General features: G+C 39.0%; 1 protein-coding gene across 7 annotated transcripts in view; it reads left to right on the top strand.

Moving 5' to 3' along the window:
* CEP350 (centrosomal protein 350) overlaps positions 1-16,698 on the top strand; it is a 76,561-nt gene that overhangs the window by 25,823 nt on the left and 34,040 nt on the right. For 3 of the 7 annotated variants that reach the window (XM_061345572.1, XM_061345567.1, XM_061345574.1), the window contains 16 exons: positions 314-457; positions 1,291-1,946; positions 2,603-2,724; positions 2,800-3,863; positions 5,214-5,367; positions 6,634-6,797; positions 7,148-7,337; positions 8,774-8,994; positions 9,107-9,270; positions 9,934-10,044; positions 10,285-10,416; positions 12,562-12,689; positions 13,040-13,159; positions 14,878-15,044; positions 15,758-15,954; positions 16,468-16,652. In XM_061345572.1, coding sequence (XP_061201556.1) covers positions 314-457; positions 1,291-1,946; positions 2,603-2,724; positions 2,800-3,863; positions 5,214-5,367; positions 6,634-6,797; positions 7,148-7,337; positions 8,774-8,994; positions 9,107-9,270; positions 9,934-10,044; positions 10,285-10,416; positions 12,562-12,689; positions 13,040-13,159; positions 14,878-15,044; positions 15,758-15,954; positions 16,468-16,652 — 3,919 coding nt within the window. The remainder of the gene's footprint in view (positions 1-313; positions 458-1,290; positions 1,947-2,602; positions 2,725-2,799; positions 3,864-5,213; positions 5,368-6,633; positions 6,798-7,147; positions 7,338-8,773; positions 8,995-9,106; positions 9,271-9,933; positions 10,045-10,284; positions 10,417-12,561; positions 12,690-13,039; positions 13,160-14,877; positions 15,045-15,757; positions 15,955-16,467; positions 16,653-16,698) is intronic. The other 4 variants (XM_061345568.1, XM_061345569.1, XM_061345573.1 and 1 more) reach the window with 4 other exon arrangements.

The following is a 16,698-nucleotide window of genomic DNA, read 5'->3' as shown; positions in this document are numbered from 1 at the left end:
ATATGGTTTAGACCTGTGTAATCCCCCCCCCTTTTTTTTTCTTTTCCTTTTTTCTTTTTTAAATCAAGTTTTGTAGGGCATTAATGTGCTACAGTGGGGTTTGGATGTTTAGATTGTGTTAGGCATGAAGCACTGGTAGTTGTGTGAGCTGTTGAGTGTCTTTGTGGTACATTAATGTTATGCCATAACTGCAGTCCTACCACTTACGCCAGAACTAAATGGTATAGAAATAATCTGTGGCTGCAATAAATATTGTTTAATATGTTGGAAAATCCATCTGATGCTTGACTTTTATTTATTACTTACTGTACAGGTGGAAACTATGTAATAAATGCATCCTCCTGGCGGGAGGGACAAAAGCTAGTAAAAAAGATACTGGGTCCAGCTCCCAGAATAGAACAGGACAGAAGAGCTGTATCTAGTGACAGAACAGGACGAGAGAGAGCTGCCAAGACTGGTAAGTTGTACTTTTATTGCTGGACTTTTTAATTTTTAATATTTTTTTTTTTACTACTTTATTACGTAACACTGTGTGTCTGCAGAATAAGGCAGACTTCTGAGATAGAATTAAATCAGGTTCTTATTTTAGTAACTCCTATTTTTAACCTGGGATTTGGGGGAGGGATTTTGCTCATGTCCACAGTTGTGATGGATAACCTCTCTTTCTGGGTGGATTATGAACTTTGCTTGGTGTCATGGGAAGCTTACCCTATGAATATGACTTGAGGTACGTTACATGCTGCAAAGGTGCTCAGGAAAAGATGGGAGATAAGTTTGCAACCAAAAAAATAGTTCACCTGCAGTCAGTCTTTACCTCTTGAAGCTAGCGAGGAAAGGAATGGCTAGCAATGGTCCACAGGCCCGATGAACTTTCCAGATATGCTGTATATAATATGTAAGCTAGAATTGGGCATCCCTGTTTTACAGGAATTGGGGTTCTTCCAGATACTATCCCATCACCTATGTGCATCATAAATCTTCACTGACTCCTCCACCAACCCTTTTTAGAATTTATCCAGAATCTCAGACAGCACAAGTAAGGAATGGTGGTAGCTGTGATGCTTCTTACTGCCTGTGAGGTGGTGAGGCTGGTTAAGACTATAAAGGGTGTGAGCTCAGTCGAAGCAAAGGCTACTGTATTCAGATTATGACACCGAATGAAGCAAAAGCACATTTACAGTGAGATTTGCACTCCTCCCTCATCCCCACTTCTGCAGCTGTTGCAATGTTCTCATGCAATTTCCTAAATTTTATTTTTACCTGAAATATGTGACTAGTCTTATTCTTTAGCAGGCTGTATTGGAAGGACAGGCTCAGATTCTAGACTGGATGTTACCTGTAAAACCTCTTCAAGAAGTTTTGAAAGGTCAAGAAGTAAAGTACGTTCCGAGAATAATCTGAAGAAACTGGAAGCTGCTCTTCCAGATGATAAGCAAGAAGATCATGCTTCTGTAAATAAAGACTTCCTGCCCATAGAGATACGTGGAATTCTCGATGACTTGCAGCTGGATTCCATGAGTACAAAGCAGGAGAAAGATGGGGAAAAGCAGAATCAGAAATCTCTTTTGTCCACTCAAAATGCCAGGAGTCACAGTCCTACCAAAAGGAAACCGGACAAGATAGCCGCCAGTGAGGAGCCTCAGGTGATCTCTAAGAAACGTCACTATGATACAGATGAGGTTCGTCAGTACATCATCAGGCAACAAGAGGAGAGGAAAAAAAAGCAGAATGAAGAAAAGAAAGCACAGAAGGAGGCAACGGAACAGAAGAACAAAAGGCTCCAAGAGCTTTACAGAAAGCAGAAGGAGGCTTTTACTAAAGTGAAGAATGTGCCTCCTCCTGAGCCTTCAGCAGCCAGACGGTTACAGGAAACCTATTCTAAGTTATTGCTGGAACGTACAATTTTAGAAGAGCCACCTCAGCTGCCTGCAGTGCAGGAAACACAGGTAATAGCTGATTCACTAACTTGTGTTGCAGTTGTTTGCGGGAATAGGAGGTCATATGTTTAGGAAGGTCATGAGTTGGTCCAGTTATCAGTTAAGAAAAAGGATAGAAGGAAAAGTATAGATTTTGTTTGAATATAGTGGTTTTGGTCTGGACCCTCCTTGCTAGTGGCTGCTTTTTGTCACAACAAGGCCTATAAGAAAGGTGATTGGAAATCACCTTTCTGTTACAAATAGAAGCAGAATTCTGGATAATAACTAAAAGCAGCTATAAAGGTTGTCTGTTAAGAAAACTGAAGTCCAACTCTGAATTGGAGAACTTTTAGGTTGCTTTCAGTCAGTGGACAAACTTCAGCAGTGAGTTAAATTTGCTAATCAGAAACTGAACATGAAAAAAAAGATTAATATATGGTAAAAGACTAATATCAGTTTGATGGGTTTGGCTGAACTAGTTAAGTATGTAAGCAAAGCTTTTTGCTTTTTTCCCAGTACATTTTGCTGAGACAAAAACATAAACGTCTTGTGTTTTTAAGTCTTTGTGTGGTAGGAAAGATGGGATACTACACTGAGAAATGTAAGCCTTTTCAATTTTAAAAAGACAAGCTTCTAAACTCCTACAGATTCTGAAAATTCATTTTTCTGGTTGTCTTCATTTCTAGCCCAGACCTGGTTATCAGCCATCTGGGGAATCTGACAAAGAAAACAAGGCTCAAGAGCGTCCTCCAAGTGCATCTTCAAGTAGTGACATGTCACTTTCGGAACCGCAGCAGCCGCTGCTGAGGTGAGCCACTGTGGGCCTTTCCTCTTTCTCTCTTTTCAAGTACTACAGTACTTAGATGTTGGCTTTTCATTTCAGGACCGATTTGATGGAACCTCCATGGATACAGCCAGACAGGTTGAGCCCAAGAGTCCAGCTCTCTCATCCATCAGCGCTCATGGCCTCAAGTGGAGGCCCTTGCTCCCAACACTGGAGTCTGGAGCAGATGGATATTTTGTCTAAGGAATGTGATGCAGTGTTGGCAGGCAGGAGGAGCCATGCTGCACCCATGGGATCACTGACCTTGATGCCTCAGCTGTACCTGAATTCACCTGCAGCGCAGCAAAACTTCTTAGTGAAACCAACTTCTAACCAATATAAGAGCAAATTAGATCGGATTGAAGCTTTGAAAGCTACAGCTGCTTCGCTTTCTAGCAGGATTGAAAGTGAAGCCAAAAAGTTGGCTGGGGCTGGCATCAATTATGGTACCATGTGGAACTCTGACCATGAATTCATGCAAGAAAAACAGGATGATGGGCAATGGGCAAAGGCTGTGAGTCCTCCTGTGAGAGAGGAAAATGAAGATGCTATTTCAGCCAGAATTCAAAAAATGTTGGGTACCTGTATGTCTCATACAGCCTTTGATGACAGCCTTCCTGGTGCAGGCAACCTTAGTGAATTTAAAAAGCTCCCTGACTCTATCAGGCCTCATGCTGATGTAGTCAGCCTTGGAATGAGGTCCCCTGCTGCTAACAGGCATGAAGGGATACCAGGAAATTTATGTAAGAGACAGACAGACTCCCCAGGGCATGAAAACCAGGCTTACACTCTGAACAAAGCTGTAATTCCTCATGAGTCCAGCATTGAGTCCATCAGCGAAGGGCCTCTCCTAAGTGACGGAAGCCTCTCTGAAGAGGAAGTAGGGCAGCACAAACAGTTGCCACTGAAAATGCTGGAGACATTAAAGGAGAAGGATTTCTGCATTCGGGAGAGAAATGCATTTGAGCCCATAAAGGAGTTTCAGAAAGCAGCTGAGAAATATTTGCCACTTTTCACTCAGACAAGTGATGCACACAACAAGGGGCCATGGGAGGAGCTGGTTAAGGGGAGTCCTCACAGTGTCATCAACATCTTTGCAAAAAGTTATCAGCTTCATGGAAAAGGTAAAATCGGAAAAAATTCTCAAAGTTCTTGTGAATTTCTGTTTTCCCAGTTTTACTATTTCATACACTTTATACTTCACAGGTAAGGAATGTGCTTTTTAGGTGTCTCAAACATGAATCTGTGCAAGGCTTTCTCACTTTACTTTCGAATGATAAATTACTTCCCCTTGCCTTCTTTTGCTGCCTTGTCTATGGAAAAAGAAAAAAAAAAACACATGCTTTTGGGCTGGAAGAATATTATTTTAATATTAGATGGCTGTGTGTTTCTAGATCAGTAGCTAATTCATATATACTGGGTTACAGTTATTAAGGATGCCCATAGTTACGGAATTATGAATGTAAAGTTAATTGTATCCAGAATTACATGCTAAATTTGAATTGCCCAGAATGCATTTGGAAATGGTCTCTCCACTATGCGAACAGACCCTCTGGTTTGGAATGTGTATCCTCCTATTATGTATGCAGTCCAGATCATCTGTAATAAGATGCCATCCCTGTTTCAGTTAAAGCAGAAAGATGAAATGCATGCTTTATGCAGCACTTTGTGGTGTAAACATAAGTGTCGTAAACTTGCTATGCAAGAATATAGCTTTACTATGCAAGAATATAGCTTTACTATGCTGTTGCCGTAAACTTTACTATACAAGAATATAGCTTAACTATACTAGCTTCAGTGGGTGAATGATGTGCTCTTTCCTTTTGCATCTTTCCTCATACGAGTTACTTGATAATGCCTCAAAGTTGTGCAGCAATTAAAACTTCTCTAACAATACTGGATCTTGAGAAAATAAGGGACAGTCTCTTGTTTAAATGAGCCCTTTCAAGTGTTAATGTCTTAGGGCATGCTTTACAAGTGTCCCATGCAGAACACGTAATTTGATTTTAATTTTTTGTACAAATTCATTCTTCATTTTATGAGTAGTTTCTCTTGCCTTGAGTTCCTAAGTTTGAGCAGTGTTTTCTAAGAAGTTGCTTTTTATATTCACTTGGGTTTTTTTCCCATGATTTTTTTTTTTTTGCTTCATTTTATTTCCCTTAAATATTATTGCATTTAAATTTTCTGCATGGTGGCTCTAGTCAGGCACTGTGCTCTTCAAGAATGTTTTAGCTGGAGTTTGTTAATGCAGTATTCAATTCATAATTTACAAAAAGAGGACTGTGCTTGTTATGTTGCATTAAAACTGCCACAGGACAGCTGCACCGTTTTTCTCCTGATGTTTTTGTGTTTGAAAGGAAGTCTTTGTAACTCATGGTTGGGAGCATTATAATTCCTGTAGCTTTAATACCTGCTTGATGCACACTGTCATTTTGTGTCATTTTTGTTTTTTCCTTTCTTTGTCCACGTTTTAGTGTCTGATGAAAGGTTGAATGGAGGGTCTGCCCTTCTACACCCTTTACTTCCTGCCATGAGCCCTCCGGAGAGTGTGGTTTCTTATGAAGATGATTTTGTCTCATCACAGGGAAGTGGCACTTTAACAGACAAAAAGATTGCACATGACCTCAGGTAGCTGCATGTTAGACTTCTTGTTAAAATCAAAATGCAGAATTCAATAGAAAGTAGTTAATGCAATATTTGTTTCACAGTATGCTGGATATCTTTTCTGTTATGCTGTATGGTAATACTAGTCAAAGTGATGAGGTACAACTTTAGGACCTTTGCAGTTAATATAACAACCAGCATGTCGTTATATATATTATATATATATGTAAGACACAAAAATTAGAGTCAAATATTCTTGTTCTCTGTCTAATTTTTGTTGTTCTTTAGTCTGGCCAGGTAGCTTTAGGCAAGGTTTTTACCCATTGTAGTCAGGTGAAAATTAGTTCTCCGTATCGTTTTGCAGCTCTAAAGCTCAATTGGTTAGTCTTTGTAATTTGGGAAAAAAAAAAAAAGAGAAAACATTTGAAAATTATAAAATATCTTCAGTACTTCAAAAAAATTTTAAAAGCCTATAATTGCTTTCAGTAAAGGTTTGGTAATGCTTAGTAAAGGATAGGTAAATCATCTGTAAGAACTTTTAAAACCTTTCTTTCAGGCTAAAGTTTGAAGACTGCAAATCCTAGGCTCTCCATGTTACTACTGACTTCATGTCATGGTCCTGAATTTCCTAAGACCCCTTTGTATTTCATTTTTTTTCTTTTTTGGATTGAGAGATATTTACATCTTCTGGGCACCTCAGAGAAGGCCAGAAGTACTGTTTTTATACTTTTTATATAGTAATACTTTACCTCAGAAGAAAGGAAGGTAGAAGGCATTTTGCAACCTGAAAACAAATGCAAAAAGGGTTTCTTTCTGATTAAACTTCTTAATAGGTCTTCTCTTGGTATTATTTGTTATATAATGCGTTGCAATCTTTTTTTGCAAATCCTGTCTAATCCTTTATTGAAAATCACTGTTATTTCTGTCAGTTGATGATACTTGTATGCACAGAGATTATTTAAAATGCAGTTTTACTTGGAGTCATTCTTAAGTTCAGATCTGTAGTCAAATAGTTCTGAAGAGTTTTTAGCATTGGAAAGGAGGGTTGTTACCCATCTTTTACGGTTTCATGTTGTTGGAAGCATGTCTCAATATGTTCAGTATCACATCAAACTTTACTAGTGTCTCAGCTGTCATAGTTTTTAATTTTAAAATCAATGCTTTTCAAGTTGGACTAATTAGTCTAGTTTTAGCCATCTGTCTAATTAAAGTGTAGTGGATTTCTTGTGCACAGTGCAATGTGGGAGCTGGAAATCCATAGTTAATCACTGTCAATGTGCTCCTTTTTAGTGTTGCTGGCAGCAGTAATTCAAGCATTCAGGAAGAAGTTGCGAGTAGGAAGTCTCCCCATGAACCTCAATCTGCAGAGCTTGCTTCTCAGCATTCATCTGGACCACGGTCTGCAGCATCTTCTCGCTCATCTGCTTCCTCTAAAAAGAGAGGGAAAAAGGAACGTAAGTGCAATACCTGACTGTAGCTTACCCAAAGAAAGCTAGGCTTTATTCAGATCATCAACATCAAGGAGTGAAATGCGTATTTTCTTTATTTAAACCAATAATGTGCAGAACTGAAAGGTGAGTGACAGTTTTCTTGGTAGTGGACACAATACGCAGAAGAGTACTTGATCTCTTGTAGGAAGCTGCCAAATTTACATTTCTTGCTTGCTGGAATTACAAACTTCTAACTCAGAGGTTTTTTTAATTGTGGAAAAAGGTTCTCAATTACCTATTTTGGGGCTCTTGATGGTGAGAGATTCATATTTCATTTCCAAACATAAACTTTTGGCAATGATGTTTCTTCTTAGGGTTGGACTCTTTCAATGGAATTTCTCACCACTTACCTGTGGAAGAAGATAAAGTGCTATCTGAATTAGAGAGGGCATCCCAACTGACAAAGAAATCCTTATCAAGCAGCAGAGTTTCTAGTAAAGATCATGAGCAGAACCCAGATACAGACAGTACGCTGGAAAACTTGTCTGGACACTCCCTGATGAGGTAACATGAACTTTGTAAGACTGTGTGCAAATATAACTAACTTTACGGTGTTATGTCATGTATCAGAAATGGCAGTGTCTTTGGATGTGCAAAGGGAAAGTAACAGAAATGATCAAATGTTAGTAAAATGGGAATGCAGAAAATATTTTGTAGTTTTTCCCGCCCCACTCCCTGTCCTCTGTATTTTAAATGTCAAAGCCTAAAGTAGATGGCTGTTGTAAGAGAAAATACAAAACAGTGATTCCTCCCCAGGTGCTTCCTCTATTTTTGTGTGGGTAACCAGCCTATATAGTTGTCCTGTCAGGTTCAGCACTGAAATACAATATTTTTAGGTTTTTTTTCACTTCTATAGATGTTCTGTAGGAAGTGTGGGGTGGGGGGAAATAGCATGTGAAGTCATCTTGCTCTTTTCAGTAGAATTCACAGACTTTTTTAGCTAGACTTGTATTCAGCTAATACTCATAAGCCTATCCATCTACGTGAGTTGATGCATTCTGAGAGGTGAACTGATCCTTGGAAAAGAGTATAGAAAAAAAAGGAAAAAAATACTAATTTTCTGCTAATTGTGCCATGAAGATGATTATGAAATACTCGATTTAGTTTCCATTGCAGTTTTTTCTAAAAGAGCAACAAATAATACAAATGGTCTCTCATCTCTGTGGGTGCAGGGCGGTTCAGAGATATTGACTTATACTGGTGACTTTCACTGATATCCAGTATTGGGTATAAAAGGAAATTGGAATAGTAAATTTAAGAAGCATCTGGATGATTTTCTGTATGTGTAAAAAACTTGATGTCTTTGTGAAGCGTAGTAGTTTACTAATTGTTTGTCAAGTTTTGGCCTTCAAGTGTTTCATTGCATTTTGTTGAGAGTTGGCTCCAGGGCAGTGACTTAACCACATTCAGTTGCATTCATGTGCAATCTGTTCACTTTCTAAAAATTCTGTTCATTGTATTCTGTTATCAAAATATGGCCCTAATTTTCTGTAAGTAAACCAAAATTCTTCACTCAGACTCTCAAAACAGATATATAAATGCACATGCAGGTGAGTGCATCCAGACTTTGTCATGGCAGGTTCCTAACAAGGAGGCATTGAAACAGCTTGTTTGGCCATGTAGAACATGGTAGATACTATGCTTTGGGTTTTGGTTGTTTGTTTTTTTTTCCCTTTAGTGTGTGCTAACTAGGTTTAATAGTTGGAGGAAAAGTAGAGTGCTCTAGAAACTTAATCTGGGATATAGGTACAAACTCCATCTCATGAGGCCATTTCCTAAAGGCACACTGGGCCTTTATAGTGCAAACTATAAAAGACTGCCTTTTATGTGGATCTTTTTGGTGTGTGTAAGTGGAAGAACTAGGTTATTTCCTTACTGTGGTATCAAATGGCTGGATTTAGGAGATTATTGACTCCTTTCTTTTTTCGTTTCACTGTCAGTTTCTCAGACAAGGGAAGATCCCAGAAGACACCAACTTCTTCCCCATCTCCAGGTTCCCAAAAAATGTTGCAGTTTGACTCTATAGGCAATACAGCAGAAAGAGTCAAGTCACCTGCTGGCTTTGCTGGAAGTACAGCATCAGGGCTGAAGCATAATTCAGCCTCCCCCGACTTGAGTCTGGGAGCTAGTAGGTCTGTAGCAGGAGCAGCCTCGACAAGCGGTGAGTTGTTTTGTTAAAACCACAGTAATCCCAAAGCAGTTAAATTCTTTCTGTATTTTTGATGTGGGGCACTAAAGTCTAAGGAAGTTGACCAGTAAGTCTTATCCTGCAGGGTGTATGCGCTTCTCCCCTGCTGGTCTTCAGCATCGTTTATCAGTAGAATTGAACTACCTTAGTGCTATTGAGGAGTCTGTGCGACAGCTGTCAGATGTAGAACGAGTACGAGGCATATCGCTTGCCCAGCAGGAGAGTGTTTCCTTGGCTCAGATTCTAAAGGTAATGGAAAAATACTTCCTTGTCTTAACCACCTTTTCTTCTTTATTTTACAAGAAAATTAATCAGCGTGAGTTATGCTTTTGTGGGCAATACAGAGAAATCGTAATATTCCTGATAGAGTGTCTCTGCCAGTGTCCATTTCTGAGGATTAGTGTTTGTTCTTTTTTCTGACTATAAGTTGACACCAAGGAACTGATGACTCGAACATGTATCATTAATATACCATTAGCTGGAAACGCTGCTTTAATTGTGTACTTCAGTAAAATAAAAACTTGATTGTTTATAGAGTTTGATATCGGGTCCCAGTGCCATGCAGTGTAGTTTGTTCAGGCTAGATCATTTGTCTTAGCCCATGAAAAGGATACTTTTGGTTGAAATTTCGTTATGTTGGCAGGATTGCTTGTTCTTGTTTGTTGAATTAATTGGTCTCCTAAATCCTCTTTCTTTCTACACTGTAGTGGAAAAGTACAGGGAGTGTGCATTGTCTACTGCTTGCTTGAAAAGGGAGAAGGACAGTTGGTAGCCTGAAAATTTTACTTTAGCAGAAGAGACATCACAGTAGAGAAGATTTAGATCTTTCAGAGGTCATTGCAGCCAGAGACTGAGGCAAAAAGTGTTCACATTTAACTTGCATGATTAAAAACTTGTTTTCCTGATTTGTAGGCACAGCAGCAGCTCCATGAACGGGACCTAGCTCTTTTAAAAATCAAGGCTGAACAAGAAGCTTTAGAAAGTCAGAGACAACTGGACGAGGCAAGGCAGAAGGCAGCTCAGGTAATGCTGCCCTTCAGAAAATGTGGAGTGTGTAAGAGGCAGAATGCTGTAAGTAAATCCATGCCTACGAGTATTCTTAACTTGAAGCTGCTATATGAAGGTGCTGAAGGGGTTTAATATAGCTGAAAAACTCTTAGGAGCTGATTTCAAACTTTTTTCCACCAGATTGTAAGAAATGAAAGTATAGTTGTTATAGCCAGAAAACTTTGAAGAGGTAAGCTGGCTGTGTTTTCTGCATAGGTCCATGCAGAGTCGCTACAGCATCTTGTCCAGGCACGTCAGGAGGCTGTACAGGAGACCCCATGCAAGGCTTCAGCCAAGCAGGAAGAAACTGTGCATCTCACTACAGATGCAGCTCATCAGACCCGTGAGGTGAGGCCCTGAATGAAAGGAAAAAACTGTTCTGAGTAGTACTTTGCATACTTTTTTACCTCTAGGATATTTTCTGTTCAATGTCATTCTTCACCATAATGTAACAAATGATAGGACTTTAGAGGAGCTTTTCTGGCATCATTACTAAAGAGTCAGCAGCCTTAAATCCCTGTTCACTATTCTTAATGTCTTCCAGTTAGCAGACTCTTAAGAGGTTTGTTCTTCCAGGATAGATTGAGAATAGTGAGCACATCTTTAATTTGTAAGTTGCGCTCCATCAGGGATTGATCATGTATCTGTTTCATATGCAAATTAGAAAAGTAGGGAAAATACAGTTTGCTTACTTTTGAAGGTTGAAGTGAGGGGAAAAAAAAAAAAAAAGATAGGATCTTCACTCTTAACTTGGTAGTTTGAAGTTTTCTTTTTTTGGGTCTTTGTTCTTTTGTGGCCTCTGGAATATTTATTAGCTTTCAGGGTTTTTATATAATTTTATCAGTTTTTATACTACTTGCTCCAAAGTAGCAGCTGCTTCACACATAGGTAAAAAACACAGTAACAAAAAAAAAATGCTTTTGCTGCTTCATAGTTCAGCAGCAGCAGTGCCTGCAAATTAGGGTCATGGGATGGAATGCAGAAGGCTGATGAATGTGAACATAACGTGTTTCTTTACAGCTTATGCACATGTTAGTGCTCAGGAAGGCTGCTTGTATGATGCATAGTGTAACTGTAGAATAACAGTGACGTACTTGTTCTGGCCTTTGCCAAATATGTGACTTTTAAATAATTTTTTAATAAAAAGAATGGGTTAGGTTAAAGGAACAGAAAAGCTCAGGCATCTTGGATACACGCAGTGGTTGTTGATAGAAGGTAGTGAAGTCTTGGATAAAGACAAAGAAACATTTGTAGCTTATAGAGCTGAAGTGGGTAGAAACTAGTTAAGAAACAAGGCAGAAGGAACAAAGCTTTTATTTGGTGTAGGGTTTTAATCTCTTGTTTTGCTTTAAATTCAAACTCTTTAGAGTAAAAGGTGCTAGTGGAGAGGTTGATGAGGATGACCTAGTCAGTGATGATGGGCTAGCAAGAGTAGCTTTTCCATCCATGTTTACAAGTGACTCCAGATACTCAGTTGAACAACCATTTATTCTAACTGGAATGCAGCAGTGGAAATGGCTGTTACCAATATGCTGGGAATATTTTGGGACATATGCTGTAATTTCTTATGTATAACAGAATAGAGTTAATTTTCTGCATTGCTTTCAATTAAAAGTTTGTATTATGCAAAAGAATATAGCATGCTGCTATACAGTTCAGTTTGCTTAGAATTGATTGTCATATTAATGAAGGCTAAGACAGTGGATGATGTATACAGACAATACAATTTAAAACATTCACTGTTTCTATAAAATTTATATACATTAATTGAAGAATTAAGGAAGAAACTCAGTATCTTTATTAAAAATCATTGGAATACAGCTTATACGTACCTTCAAAATGAACCAGACTTCCCTGCTCTGCAAGAGGCAGACCTTGGAACAGTAAGAAAAATACGTAATTCTGAAGCTTCTGAAAACTAGTGTTATCTACTGTAGTTTCTGAAGAAGCTCTTATTTCTAGTCCAGTACACAGTGACTGCCATACATTAAGATGGATAATTTATGGCTATGTTTATTTAATGCTGCTAATTTTAGACCTGGCAGTGTGCATGGTATTGTGCAAAATGCACTTTCAAATGAAAACATTGTTTCTGGTGTTTGTGGGGTAGTGGTTGGAGGTTGTTTGGGGAGGGGGTTATTTGCTTTGTTTTTTGTTTCAATTATAAGAAGTCTGGAATGTTTTATTATGTGGGGATCATTAGACTGATCAGAGTTTGGTTAAGATGATTAGAATGATATGGTAAGTAGTATCTTGCCTATCTGTAGCTTCATATTAATAATTCCACACTGCATAAGTTAAAGAATATGTATTTACAGAGCAGTATGTACCTTCCATATCCAAAACTGATACATGTATAATTACAAGCCATCGTAAACCCACATCTTACATATTTGCTCAATTGTGAGGATGACTTTTCTTGCTCAAAAAGATTTTGGTGCTGATAAGCTTATTGTATTCCTTGGATTTTATTTTTTTTTCAATTGTGCTCAGATGACTGAGTTAGCACGAACGGATACTGTCAGCACTCCAGCTGCTCCAGTCACCACCTTGTTTGACCACCAGCGGCAGCATCATTCAGAGTTCATGAAACAACTGAGAGCCCGAGCTGATACAAACAGGTTTTGCCTAATGTTTCACACCTTGGGAAGGGGGAAGTAAAATTTATTAGGTTCTACTTCACCTATTCTTGAAGAGAATTTTGAGATGTTGTAATGAGTGAGTATTGAAGAAGAATTCAGATTCCATCTTTATGCCCTTTAATAGTGTATGACAACATTGACATTTACTAGTCCTGTGAACCTTTATATAAAAAGTGTAGAAAAAGATGTCCTAAATGTTTGGTGGGATGATTTAACTAGTCTAAGCTTTAAGTGATCTCTTCAGAAATTTTAGCTGTTACTTCTAGTAAACTGTATTCCTCTTTGGTTTAAGATAACATAGATTTACACCAAACACTTTGCTTTCTTAGGAAATGTGAGTCTGGTGCCATATCACAGGGTAAAGAGGGGACAGGTGACTCGAAACAGACATACTCGTCGATGTTTGATAGTTATTCAGAGTCCTCAAGATCGAAGGTTCATGATCAGAGGTAAGAAGGGCTTGGATTACACAGGGGTGGTTTTGCTATAAGTAAGAAATAAAATACAAAGGAATATAAAGATATTTCCTTCAATATTTTTTTATAAAAAGAGAGGTGGTCAGCATTAAACCATCAACAGGTAAGCCTGTCTCATATTATGGAGCTTGAAGGTTTACATGCCTACCAGAATTTGTTTTGTCTTTAATTAAAAAAATCGTAATACACTGTAGCCCACAGTGTGTTAATGTCTTCAGTTTTGAATTTGCTGTATTTTTTCTAATTGAATGCTTTTCTCTTTTGTAACTTAAGAATAATGGAGTTTCACTTTCTCATTCAGCTGATTTAGCAGAAGTCTAGCAAGCAGGTGAAGGGAAATGATTATTCTACTCTGTTCGACTCTTGTGAGACTGTATCTGAAATATAGTGTCCAGTTTTGAGCTTCTCGGTAAAGAAAAGATATTTGCATACAGGCACAAGTCTAGTGGTGAACCACCAAGGGGAGGCTAGAGTGCACGATTAAAAGACAGGATAAAGGGCCTGAGCTAACTTAACCTAGAAAAAAGAAGGCTAACGGGGGAGGCATCTAGTTGCAGTATCTTAAAACATGGGTTGTTATGTAACATAAGGTTAGACTCTCTTTAGAGATGCACAGTGAGATGACAAAAGGCAATGGTGACATTACAGAAAGGGGAAAGTCACTGAGGAAAAAAACACTGTAAAACTGGTCAAACACTAGTCTTGGGGGTAGAGGGAGATTGCGGGGTACTTTGTTGAAGGTGTTCAGAACTTAGACATGGCCTTGACTTTGGCTAGATGAAATACGTTCAGAAATTTTTTATCTGAGATGATTCCAATTTCTGTGCTGTGGCCTACTTCCATACTTTTATTGTGTCACCTTTGTAACCTAAAAGTCCCTTCAAGTCTCTGTTTATATGAGTCTTTTTCCCTGTTCTAAATATTTGTATTTTGTGCCCTTCTCATTTTGCTCTATGTGATTTTGGAATGCAGTAGAACACAGACTGGAGCATGTGTTCTGAAAACACAGCTCAGGGACCTGTACAACTTTCTGCTCTAATGCGTATTACTTTCCTTTCTGTTCTCTGTGTATCTGAACATTTTGTTAGGTTCTAGTTTTTGAGCTTTTTATCACTGCTGCTATGCACTGGCTTGAGAGTTTACATGAAGCGCACGGACTATTATTTGCCTGAGGTTTAGGTTTGACTCATTTCTGGTGTTACTTTTCAGTATCTCAGCTGTGTTAAAAATCCATAAAAACAATGGATTTTTAGCTTTTTGTTTCCTGTTGACTTACCTGATCTAGTTAGGTCTCATGAAGTTTCTCACAGCCCTTCTGTGATCTTGTCCAGATGAATGATTGTGTCCCCTGTAGTTCTTCTAATTTAAAACAGTATTGCCATCTTGCTCATCCTTTTAAAAACTGTAAGGAGAGTTGTTTGCAGTGGTTTATCATCCACGCTCATTGCCAGGTAGAGGGTGTGCATACCTAAAAAGCACTTGGATTCGAAGGTAGAATAAATGTGCAAGTCCTGCTGTCAGTGGCTTGGAATTTTGAAGTAGCCAAGCTGTATTTAAAAAAAGTCCCAAACCCTCTGCATATGGATTGTTGCTGGCATGTTAATCATGGTATGTACAGTAGTAATGCAATATAAATACTTTGAAATGTGCAGAGTCATTTAAAAAAAACCCTTATCTCTTTGATAACACAGTAGTACCAGCAGCCGCCAAGAGAGTCCTTCAGTTCCATCTTCTAAAGAGAATGAGAAAAAGCTTTCCCGTCGTGAAAAGATAAATAGCAGTATTGAAGACCAGGCACCTACTGGTGTGGATGATTCCTTGCGAAGTGATAGTATTTTATCACTGCCAGATGAAAAAGGTAATCTGTGTTGCTCATATGTGATGAATCTGAGGGTGGTAAGGGGGAAGGGAGGGGAGGTGCTGTTTCAGAATTAGTTTCTGAAATAAATGAGGGAATATACATGAAGAAAGCTGAGCCCCAGGTGAATTGGTAGTCTCTTAAGAAGTAAGAGAGGGTGGCGTAGGGAAATTGGAACCTTTGAAATTCTGTACATCAGAGTGGTGGAGTGTGTGGGCCATTCTGCTCTGTTGTGTTAGCTGTGGCTGGAAGTTCACTTGCTGAATGTGGAAGCTGAACACCCGGCAGCCCAGAAATGCGTTTATACCTGTTTATGGAAGTCTGTTAGGTTTGTCAAGCTGGATAATGGTATTTCATGATGTCCTATAACTCAAGGTCAGGTCACTCACTTTTTCACAATGACAGCAATCAGCCATTGGAATAATCTCCCAAGAGAAGTGGTGGACTCCCCAACCCTGGACACTTAAGATTTGGCTGGACAGGGTGCTGGGCCATCTAGTCTAGGTCATGCTTTGCCAAGAAAGGTTGGACCAGATGGTCCTTGAGGTCCTTTCCAACCTGGTATTCCATGATTTTCTGAACACCCATTTTATTCTGCATTAGTTCTCTCCCTGTCTTACCTGCCCCTCTGACTTTATTGAGATTAGACAGAGTAAAACCTCATTCATGTTACATACCTAAGCATACAACCGCTTCCCTGATTTCTCCCTCAGATTCTGCTTCTGTTGCAACAGAATATTCCCTGAAATTTGACGAGTCCATGACAGAGGATGAGATTGAGGAAAAGTCTTTCCGGTCTTTGCTGCCCTCTGAGAGTCATCGCAGAAATAACTTGGAGAAGAAGCGGGGTAATCGTGATGATTCTGATGAGGAAGTTTCCCCAGAAAAAACAGCTCTGTCATCTATCAAGGTAGGTCAAGCAACGGTAGTGAATGTAAATTAACTGAACTGAAATTGTTAAGCTGATGAGCTTCAGGTGAGCTGTTCTTAGCTCTCTTTGCAAACGTTAGGGTTTTTTTCCTCCCTGTGGTTCTTTGAGCATTTCAAAACTTAGGGTTGAATGAATCATGCAATATGTCACTGTTGTACAAGCATGATGACTTACAAAACACGCCTCTATCTATTCTATTGTGACATTTTGAGGCAGGTTATAAAAGTTCAGTGGATTAAATCTTTCTATTATGTCTACACACAGATAGGAAGTATAAGAGGATGCTTTGACCCTCTGGGCCAAGAAGGTGACACCCCAAAACTTTCACAAAGCCAAGGGCAGAAAAAGCTGGTCTGCACAAAGCTCAGAATAAAAGCAGCTTCCCTTCTTTAATCTGTTTTTTTGTGTATGTCTGTATAGACACACGCACTTTGTAATTGAAAAAAGCCTTGGAATTTCTCTAAATCATGCCAAATTTTTCTTGCATTCCAGGAGCTAAGCATGCCATTCTCAGGGGGACAAGATAGTTTCTCTAAATTTACCATGGAGATGGTAAGACAGTACATGAAAGAAGAGGAAATGCGAGCAGCTCATCAGTCCTCGCTGCTTCGGCTCCGAGAAAAAGCTCTGAAGGAGAAGACCAAGGCTGAATTAGCTTGGCTGGAACACCAGAAGAAGTAAGGGAGCTCTGAATATACACTGTTGGTGACTGACCGTTTTCCA

This window comes from Neopsephotus bourkii, unplaced genomic scaffold (assembly GCF_033783945.1).
Source record: "Neopsephotus bourkii isolate Nb327-2 ecotype Australia unplaced genomic scaffold, CSIRO-AGI_Nbou_v1 NB_234, whole genome shotgun sequence".
In the NCBI taxonomy this organism is placed as follows: Eukaryota; Metazoa; Chordata; class Aves; order Psittaciformes; family Psittacidae; genus Neopsephotus; species Neopsephotus bourkii.
The sequence above is the reverse complement of the archived record's forward strand: the minus strand, read 5'-3'. Positions and strand labels throughout refer to the sequence as shown.